Here is an 11,146-nt window from a genome sequence, read left to right as displayed (position 1 = left end):
ATCGTCTACAAGTTAAGGGATGGATCAACCTTTATAAATAACTCAAGTATAGCGTAATATTCTCACCTGGGCAAGGCCCCATGATTTTCCCGTTTTAAAATTTCACGTTAAATTTTTTTTAGTATTCTATTGCTCTCTCAATTATCTATTTGTGTGATGGACATTCGTGCATCACTAAGATAAAAAAATTCTCTCACTCCACCGCCATGAATTTATGAGTTAGTAACAAAATGAAATAAAATAAGATTGGAGATAATATATATATTAAATATTTGAGGATTATAAAATAGAAAACTAATTTAAAACTTATTAAATTATGTAACATTTAATGATGAAGGAATTGAAAGATAATGTTTTGAAACAAACAAACTAAAAAGAAAAGAGTTTAAAAAAACAAAAATAAAATAAAAAAATTAAAAAAAAAAACTAAAAAGAAAAGAGTTTATGCGCGATAGGGTTTTATCAGCAGAATTCTTCGAACAGAATACCGATATACTCGTTTTAATAACAACCTTTAAGACATAAAATTACAATTACTGCCATTGGGCGTATGGACAAAATAATTCGATAAAGAAAGGGCGGCGTTTGAGCTTATCCGATTTTTGTGCCTATCCACATTACTCGGACCGTGAAGAAATCTCCGGCTACTGAATTGCGCAAACGACGATAAATTCTCCGCGCCGATTTGCCAATGCTCGCTCAATCTTCTCCCGCACCCTCCCTTCCTCCGACTCCGCTCTCTTCTCTCCATTTCTCCCGGTTAAGATTAGGGTTCCGATTTGAATATGAGCGGCGATCACCAGCAGCAATCGCGGCTCTTTGATGAGATGTGCGCCCTTTTCCTCACCTTTCTTCGCTCTCCCCACCTTTTTCTCTCCTCTTCGCTGCCGCCATCGATGCGGCTCAGCGCCGGAGCCGTTGCCTATCGCAGGCCGTGCTGGTCGCAGATCTCGCCGACTGGCTTCGCTTTGCTCCTCGCCGGTGCCTCGTTCGCACTCCTACTCTGTGGGTCCGTCACCTTTGTGCTTGGCTGCATCCTGTTTCCATGGGTTATGGGCTTTGTTATGGTGCTGTTCTTTGTAGGAATCATCTCCAGTCTCTCAGACATTGGCAAGGCAATCCTGTGCCCTGCTGTGCCCGAGCCATCACAGGCCTCCCCCAAGGAGGTTTCATGTAAGCGAGTTTATCATTTTGTTATGCGTTTCTATAAGGAAATTTTGACTTTACGATCGGCCCAAATATGTCTGAAGTTTGTTTTATTCTAGCAACATTTTCAAAAATTTATTTGTAAACAATATGATTTGTGTTCCAACTTTGTTCTGAAGTTTTTTCAACCTAGTTTGAACCACGATTTTATTCGTGAACCATTGTTGAACTTACCGTGAGCTCATCTTCTCCTTCGTACCACGCCAGTTCCGTGATGCCTTCCATGTGAAGTCCTCTTACCACACACTGCCAGTCCCGTGGTCCCTTTTTTCATGAGCTCCATCCCTTTTTAGTCTTGTGAACTCCGTCGCAGACACTGTTGGAACCTTTTTATAAATGCCACTAGTCCTGCGAGCTATGTTGCACACGCCATTGGTCCCCCAACCTCTTTGCGCACAACAACAATCCTACAATGCCTTCCCTCTGCGAGCTGCTTTCTTGCGAGTACCGTCGTAAATGCCCGAGATGCCTACATCGTGATCTCCTTCCCTGCAATTCTTGCCCGTGGTTTGAACCAGGTTTGAGTTCAAATTGGTTTGAACCAATTCTAAATGATTTAGTCGAATGACCAATCCGTAAATATTTGGCTAATTAGAACTATAATGAGACAAATAAAGTCAATTTTCCATTTTGTAATTTTTTTTTGAAGTTTTTATTTTATTGTTATCTTATTTGCAATCAATCCAACGCTTGACTTGTATTTTGAAAGTCAAAAGTAATACCACTGAATTAAAGCCTGATAAATCTGTAAATCATTTATGTATTCAATTAAGTGTTGTTCACAAAATAATGTAATGTTCTTAATCCTTGAATATCATTTAGCGATAAGTTAAAGGATTGGGTGCTAGAAGTTTAGATAAGTAATTATGCTTTCATTAAACCTTCATTTGGTTTGTAATCTTCAAAATTAGGTTATGATTAGATCTTTGATATATCATGTCACCTAAATATTCCTTTCACTTATTGGCTAATGTGCCAGCAGTTCTTAAAAAAACTATTGGAGTTTCTTCTAAATGTAATCATTTTAGGTTTACTCTGTCTAACCCTTTTTTTTTTTTTTTTTGAACTAATGAATGCCATAGCATATATATAATGTTGAAGACATTTAAATTCAAAACCTTGTCTACAATTTTTTAAGACCTTTACCAACTTAGCTAGCTAACACCTAAAATTATTGTTTGCTCACTTAAAATGAAAAATGTAAATAATAAAACTTTTTAGTCAACAAATCATATTATTCAACGATCGAGACAATAGTTTGTGAAAGTTTGTTGACAAACATTTCAGGTATAAATTACTGAATGTTAAAAACCATGTCGAACTCATTTATCAAATACGTTAGACATATGGAAAGATTTTTTTCCAATCACTATTGAAGTCAAACTCTTTAACACATCATAATATATCATACTATGAAGTAATTATTTAACATTAATTCATGGAGGTGTTAAATCTTGATTTGTTTGGTGGACGATACTCGACTTTACTAGCATATTTGCCTCGTGAGCTTGAGAATATGTTGATGAGGATGGATGGTAGAGAATAGAGAATAGAAGAAAATAGGCTAGCAAAATCTTTGCTATCTTAGTCAAGAATACAAGAACAAGCGCAAAGTCAAAAATGTTAAAATGTCTCAAAAGTCTCCTAACTTGTTCCTCATCATCCCTTATTTATAAGATTTTGAGGATTACATAAAAAGCTACACAAAGAAAAATTGAAATATATGGTACACAAAAAATAATTGTATAATGTCACACACTAATCTAGGACATGTGACGCCTTTTGATTGGCTGCAGGAGAATGAAGTCAACTATTTGGCAAGTTGTCTATCATCAGGCTTGCTCAAGGGGAGGGGGGCCATTAGGTGTAGGGCAAGTCCTGCAAGGAGGCAGACATGTAGTCGGTGAGTCATCTCGTGAGATTGGCGAGTGACATAGGGAGCTCAGTGTTTCCCTGTTGAGGAAGGCGAGCAAAGGTGTTAATGGAGATGATGAGTTCTTGAGTCTAATAAGAGTTGTAGCCAATTGAGTAGGGGTCATTATTGAAGATGCTTTCCTGTAAATAAGTTTAGCGAGTTCAAACAGTAAGAGCTTGGTTGAGATGAGTGGCGTTATACTTTGTTAGTGAGGAACCTCCTAGTCACCTAGCGTAGGGCGAGCTCCTGGATGGATGTGGGCAAGTGACGCCCTCTTCTTAGGTGAGTTCTTCTAGTAGCTTAGGTGTGTCCTTGGATGCATTTGCTTCTAAGGAGGAATATCTTTGTCATTACTCGATCGCTATCTGTGAAAATATTTGAAAAGGAAATTAGGGGCGTACAGAAGGATTCGACAACAACTGTGGTATAAGAAAAAATAAAATAGCATGACATTTGCTAGAGAAGATTATTACTATTATAATTTCCATTTTATACTTAAGGGAAAAATTTTTAAGATGGTGGTAAGATCTGCAATGGTTTATGGGGCAGAATGTTGGACATTAAAAAAGAAGCATAAAATTAAGTTAAGTGTTGCAAAGATAAGGATGCTCAAGTGAATGAGTAGTTTTACACTTATAAATAGGATACAAAACGAGTACATACATGAAAATGTTTGAGTAACACAAATGACATATAAGATTAGAGAGAGTCACCTTAGATGGTTTGGTCACATAAATGTCGGCCTTCCAATGACCTTGTTAGGAGAGTAGATGTATTAGATCCAACCTATGTTAAGAAAGATAGAGGTGGACCTAAGAAAATTTAGTTTGAAAGTATTAAATATGATTTTTTTTATTAAATTTAAATGATAATTTAACTCTTAATAGCACACAATGGAGAAAAAGATTCGTGAGCTTAAGTTCTTCCTATCATGATGCTTTGCTTTTTCGTGCTATGATTGCTGTTACATGATTAGCAGCAAATAAAAATAAGTTTCTTCGACATTTGCAAGCCAAGTATTTTCAAAACTGCCAATCATTTAGGAAACTGACCTTTCGTTTATTTTTCATTTGCAGGCCAACTTTTTTCAAAATTGCCAATCATTTAGGGAGAGCCAAGGAATATCCAGAGAGTAACTCCACTTAGACTTGATTGCCTGATCTTATTTCTCCGCCCATTTTAGCTGTTTTTTGGGTTCCATGAATGGATCTGTTTTCTTTTCTATTTCCTTCTTTGTTTTTCTTTCCTGCTTTCTTAGCAACTTTCTTAGGCTTCGTTTGGGACGGCTTTCTTCCTGCTTCTTAAAGCAGCTTTCTAGTACAAATATTTTAATTTTTGAACTCGAAAGCTGTTTTAAGAAGCGTCCCAAACAAAACCTTAATGTTTTCTAAAACAGCTTTTTAATATAAAGCTGCAAAAAAGTTGTCTCAAATGATGCATTAATCATGTGCATGCATAGTTTACTTTGCTCTTAGCTTTATCACAGGGAACCTGTTTTCTAATCAGGCACTGCTTGTTGCATTGTTTAGCTTCAGGAATTCATCAAATTTGTAAAAAAAAACTTTCTCAAAAGTTTGTATTTTATTTGTAATTTCGCTTTACCTTCTTTAATTTCTTAAGCTTGGTTTGGGACAGTTTTTTTAATACCTTAGTTTACATATCTCAATCATAATTTCTATTTGGCCGCTGATTTTTTGTTGCTTAAAAAAAAATTATACTAGTTTAAAATGGTAAGTTCTCTATAATAATTTAATAATTTTATAAATCAGTAAAAAAATTATCCTAAATAAAACCTTGAGAGCAAGGAGTATACTAACATTGGCAATAAAGGCTTAAATGCTGATTGATTGCAAGGAAAATGAGAGGGTGTTTGTATTTTCCTCCTTTAGTTTACCTAATTATTGGTTAGCTTCTTAAAGCTTGACAACTTATCAAATAAATCTTAATTAATGAAGGTTGGATGGAAAAAATAGGTGTAAATATATTCTGTTTACATGTTTTTATATATTTTTTTCTTTTTTTTATTTAAATTAGAGCTTTTTTGGATTTGAAATATTTGATATAAATAAATATAAAAATTTAGGGCATAGATATGTAAAATCTTGTGGAATTTGCTCATGAGATTATATTTTAGTATTTTTTTTTTTACTTTAGAGAGTACTATAACTCACCAGCCCCAATGTATATATGATTAGAATAATTAAATTTTCACTAATGTATTATATAAGGAGCTTGGTCAGTCACTTTGATATAAGATAGGTATGTGTGACAGGGCATTTATGTCAGTAAAATAAGAGATTAATGTCTTAATTTTTATGTGAAGATCTATTATATTCAAATGAAGGAAGGGCTAAAGATTGTAAGAACATCATAAATTTTATGTTTAATATATATAATTTATTTAATTAAAATGATTATATTAGTGTTTATCATTAATCACAAATGATGCCCTCTTTCGTGATTTGGGAAGGTGTTGATATAGATTGTTGGATTCAAATGTGTCTGTAATTGACACTTAATATTACTGACAAGTAACTCTTTGCAAAAACCTAATATCATAGAGTATGGTAAAAGAAAGTAGAAGATGTAAGAAATTTGTGAGAGAATTAACAAAATTAAGATATTAAGAATACTTTAAGAAAATTAAGATCAATAATGCTTCAATGAAAAGTCTAAAATGTACTTCTTCATCATTTATTTATAGAGATCTGAGTGATATCATGAAAGATGTTTTTTAAGTGCACAAGGTTTTTGGCCTGGTCCTTGATTTCAAGGTGAGTCCCTAAGCGAGTCTTCGCAGGCACGCAATGTGGTTAGTCTTTTGAACGTGTTGGCAAGTCTCTAGGTGCAGTTCATAAGCTATTAAGTGTGAATGACTAGTCGATTTAAGTCATGATAATCGTGCGCTCAAAGAGGCTTATTCTGGAGAAACGAGCTATTAATCTAGTGAGATGCTCATGCCCTATGGCTATCTTGGAGTCTTAGCGATAGCTTATTTATTTCAACAAGGGCAAGTAGCTTTGGAAGTTGATCCCCACCGAGGAGAATAATCCTTAAGAGCATGGATGGATATATATGAGTTTCTTGAATCTTATGATGACTCTCTAACATGACCTACTTGGATGATTCACATTTCTCATCTGACGAGTGCCCATTGCCGACGAGGAAAATGCTTTGACTCAACTCATATTGTAGAACATATTAGGTTTGAGTTCTTCTATATGAACATGTTAGATAGCCGTGAGAGATAAATTTGGACATATACAATTACAAATTTGGTTCCACGATTCACTTACTATTTTGAGGCGAGTTGCAAAAATGAGGAGTGAATTAATTAAGAACATTTCTATTGCTACCAAATACTAAAAAAAAAAGTCATTATTAAGTTATTGCAATATTATTACTATAGTATCGAGCGTCATGCATATCATCATCTTAAGCATGATGTAAGACACTCACTTCTTCCTCCTATAAGTATTGGCTCGAGAGGTGAGAGCTCTTTACCATAGAGCCCAATGTCAAAATTGATTTGTTGGAAAAAGTGAAATGGACTTTGTCAAGATAGCAATATCCAGCTATAAAGCAATATCCAGCTATAAGCGAGTGAGGAGAGACACCATTTGGAAGTTTAAAGAAAAGAAGCAGAAAATGCCCTGAGTATTTTGTGAGTAAAGTGAGGATCATCGAGGCGAGTCCTTTTGCGACTTCTTTCATGAATAATAATGACATCCTCTTGACTCTAGGTTAGCCAAGCAAATTCCTATTAGACGTATAGCAAAGATTGTGGTTTTTGAGGTGGCCTCTGATAAAGTTTTGGTGACTCTAGTGGGGTCGGGTCTGCTACTACTAGGGGTGTCTAAATGTGTTTTAGAGTCGGGTTCGGGTCCAACCCAAAATGACCTGCCATCATTTGACTCGATTCGAACCCAACCATATAAGGGAAACATGTCACAAACTCAGACCCAAACCTAACCCCATACAAACCCGGGTCGACCCGACATGACCCGTCAACCCTTTTTTAATATATATATTTTTTTCTAATTACATTTCTTACTTTCTTCGACCAAATCATGTAATAAATCTGCTCTACTACTTGCTTTGTCCATTTTCACGCACAGACCTAAAATGAAATAGCGAACTGTGGTGCGTGATGTGCATCCCCTTCCTTCTATTTTGCGCGCTTCGTCTATGGCCAAATCCTGTAAATCCATTTCGCATGCTTTGTCTTCATGGGCTTCATCTTTCGCTTTTACACGTTGAACCACTGAACCGAACTAAAATAATGTTCTGTGAACAAAAAGAAATCTCGCCTCCTACCCCGCTCCCATTTGGATTTCACGTGCTTCTTCAATAGGATTTGTAAATCCATCCGACCCTAGTTAAAATAAGATTTATTTTGATTTGGTGTGTTGACTCGGACCTGACCCATTTATTAAACAGGCTAGATTCTTAAACTCAAACCCGACCCATTTGTTAAATGTGTCAACTGTGTAACAACTCAAACTCTTAACTATCAATATATTATCTGCTTTGTCTAAAAAAACCTTACGGTTTTATCCTGTTGGTATAACTTCCCAATGAATCACCCATCCTAGAATTGCTCTAGAATGGACACGCTTAATTATGGAGATTCTTACAAAAATTCTAGCCATTTCATCAAAAGGTGTCTCGATATTTATGAGTTAGTTTTTTTTTTTACTTAAGGGGTTTCATAATCTCCCCCACTTAAGTAACTACATACTCGTAAATATCTATATCTCAGAATCATCCACCAGGAAGATAGGACTCTAGGGATGGCCCCTACAAGTTCAAGTGTTGGCTCCCATCATATAGCACTTTGTCCCATATAGGATTCAAGAGGTGGCTCTCATGGAGTAGCACTTTGTCTTATATGGCATTTATCTCCCATCTTACAGCTGGTGTATTGCTCTTGTATCATTTGTAACAGTCCAAACTCTTAACTATCAACATATTGTCCTCTTTGGCCTAAGAGCCTTATGGTTTTATCTTATTGGTATGACATTCCAGTAGGTCACCCATCCCAGAATTGTTGTGGGATGAGCATGCTTAATTGCATAATTTCTTACAAAAATTTCAGCCATTACACAAAAAGGTGTCTCAATGTTTAAGAGTTAGATTTCTTTTACTTAAGGGATTTCACAAACTTGAACCTGGAAATTATAGGCCATGTTGACGGGTCAGATCCATTTTTGACACCCTTAGCCACTGCTTTGGGGGAAGGTAAGAAGAAAAATTATTTAGAAACATTATAAAGAATCCTATCTAGTAGAGTCAGGTGTCTTTGTGTAGTAGTGAAGCCAAAGTATGTCACTTATCGAGCAAGCTATTATAACGCCCACTAAGAGAGTTCAAGTCATTAGCATTATTTCAGTGGGCACTTAGCCTATATATGAAGACGATGACCCTCCATGATAGGCTCATAGCTCTCCTTTAGATTTTTTTTTTTGGATAGAAACTTTTCTGATGTTAATATATCATTATTGACCTTATGATCATCCTATAAGTGATAAGCACCTCTGTGGAACGCCTAGCAAAGAATGATGATTTAGTGGTGGATATTATGGAAGAAGTAGTAGAGCATTTTGCAATTCAAGAAGCTCCGACAACTCAACCTACAATGATAGTTGCAGCACCATCCCTCTCCCTCTCCCTCAATGAGTTGATGCATATCCCTTATGGTTATGGGTGATGATGTATCTAAGATTGCTTTTACTTTTTTAGTTTTACCTTGATCCTCTTTGGAGTGAGGTGGAACCCCATAAACCTATCAAAACCTACACCAAAAGTACATATTATACATTTTTTTTAATATTGAAAATGTCTCCTTTAGCTCTTAGACATATTACTTTGGTGAAGTGTTCTTCATTAGAAGATCATCCACATACACTTTATGTGATGCCCTAGGATCTAATGGATGATTGAATTCCTAAACCTACAATTTTAACTCAACTACAAAGCAGGATAGACCAAAGCTAAATATGAAATCCAAAAATACCAACATAAACATTATTACATTTTCATTTCTAAAAATTCATATACAATAATCCAATACACATTGAATTTAAACATAAAAAGTATTAATACTAGATTATAAAAGAATATCTTAACTAATTTGATTCAGAGGATCTGAACTCTATCTTCTTCAACTCTACTGAGCCTTTTTTTTTCTTGAAATGTCTGAAAGTATCATAGAGTGAGTATAACCAGCTTAGTAAACTGTTATCACTAACCAATCACAGATATTAATATCCTTTTTAAATTTCAACAATAATTTATTTAAAGATTCAGTTAATCAATAAAAAAGGAATTATGTATTAGCAAAAATAATTACTAATATGTACTTGAGTTCTAAATGATTACGTGTACTTTCACAACAACCTTTATAGAATTATCAGAGATGTCAAAGAACAATTTCCACTATAATATTACTGGCACTTAGTTTTCTCATTTCATCAGAATTCATTAAAAAATATCAGAATCAACTAAAATTAATTTAGAATAGCATTTATATATTAATTATTAAATTATCAGATTATATAATACATTAGTGTAATATGCATGTTCTGATGTGTGCTTATAACACTACTTCCACTTATAACTCATTTTAACCTCCCAGTATATAACAAGTGGAGCCAAAACATAACAAAATAAAGTAATCTATCAAACTCGCATATAGCAAGTGGCACCAGAATCTCTCCAACATCCACACAAGATAGATGGTGTCATAACATAATATATAGTGCACTTGTATCATTTCAAATAGCGCAGTTATCATATTTCAAAATTCATAGCTCCTTCAATGTCATGCCATGAGTTATGCAATTTGAATGCGTTAGTAAGTAATTATCACTTTAAAAAGTAATTATGACCTTAACAAGTATTTATGTGATGCATGAAATACCAAAATTGCCTACAATAATTCACATTGCGTGTATAAAAATATATCTACTAGACTTTTTTCATATAATTATAACTCTAAAGGAATATTCAAAATAATTTTTTAAGCTTTTTATAAAACTATTATGAAAGCTATAAATGCCTCAATTGTTTAATACTCGCATAATTTAGTGCAGAGACAACCATCCAGTAGAAATTTGACTTCTTATAGTTAAAATATTCAGAACAAAGTATTCATCAATATGCTAAGAGTTACAAGGTAAAAACATCGTAAAACATGAGTAAAAGTGTTAAACACATTTTAATTCATATTTTTGTAGAAATACTATAGCTAAAATAAGAGATAGGAGTTCAAAAATTTATCTCAAGCTTTAGGAAATCCTTAATTGGTCCAACGAACAAAACTTGAGCTTTGGCCTCCAAATCTTATATATTTATTTCTCTCTCCTTGTTCTCCTCTCATCACCATTCATCTATTCCTTTTATGATCAGGCGGCTATGTGAGGGGGATGAAAATACATAGCGGCACCCACCTTCCCAACATCATTACGCTCCAATGGAATATTCTAGATCCTCTAAATTTCTTCATATAGAGAGCCGAGCGCCGCAATGGTGTCATTCAGCATCACAATGCTTCCCTTCATCACAAATAAAGAGCTCAACGTCATGTCAAAACCTTGACCTTGTTAGAGTCCCGATGCTCCAAAAATATTTTTTGCAATTTATGTTTTCCTCTCTCCATAATTATAAGATCATTTAGGTTAATTGAACATTATATGACTTATATTTAACTTCTAATTCAATATTAATCAGGAATTTATATAGGATCAAGTGAATTACTTGGGTTAAGACCTTATAGGGGTTAAACTTTAGCTCTTTCAAATAACTCATCATGTTTGATAGGTTATCCTTATATACTTTAGGAGAAATGACATCACTTTGTATAAGTAAAGTCATTCCCACATGGTGAAAGATGTCTTTTTACAATCATTTGTGTGCATTAAGATTTAATGATAGCCAGAGAATGCATCAAGAAGGCTCAAAACTAGGAACTCAATTATTGATCAACTAATATGTCAATCATTAGAAGCGAGTACCCATCCTTTG

General features: G+C 34.5%; 1 protein-coding gene across 1 annotated transcript; it reads left to right on the top strand.

Annotated features, from left to right (window-relative positions):
- The first annotated feature begins 610 nt into the window (after window positions 1-610).
- On the top strand, window positions 611-4,732 carry LOC110108470. The gene is made up of 2 exons (XM_020839127.2): window positions 611-1,173; window positions 4,198-4,732. Exons 1-2 carry the CDS (start codon window positions 786-788, stop codon window positions 4,227-4,229), a joined length of 420 nt encoding a protein of 139 aa, XP_020694786.1. The 5' UTR covers window positions 611-785; the 3' UTR covers window positions 4,230-4,732.
- Window positions 4,733-11,146: the final 6,414 nt, after the last annotated feature.

The sequence above is a fragment of the Dendrobium catenatum genome, unplaced genomic scaffold (assembly GCF_001605985.2).
Source record: "Dendrobium catenatum unplaced genomic scaffold, ASM160598v2 fragScaff_scaffold_156, whole genome shotgun sequence".
NCBI lineage: Eukaryota > Viridiplantae > Streptophyta > Magnoliopsida > Asparagales > Orchidaceae > Dendrobium > Dendrobium catenatum.
This window is presented reverse-complemented; position numbering and strand designations above follow the sequence as displayed.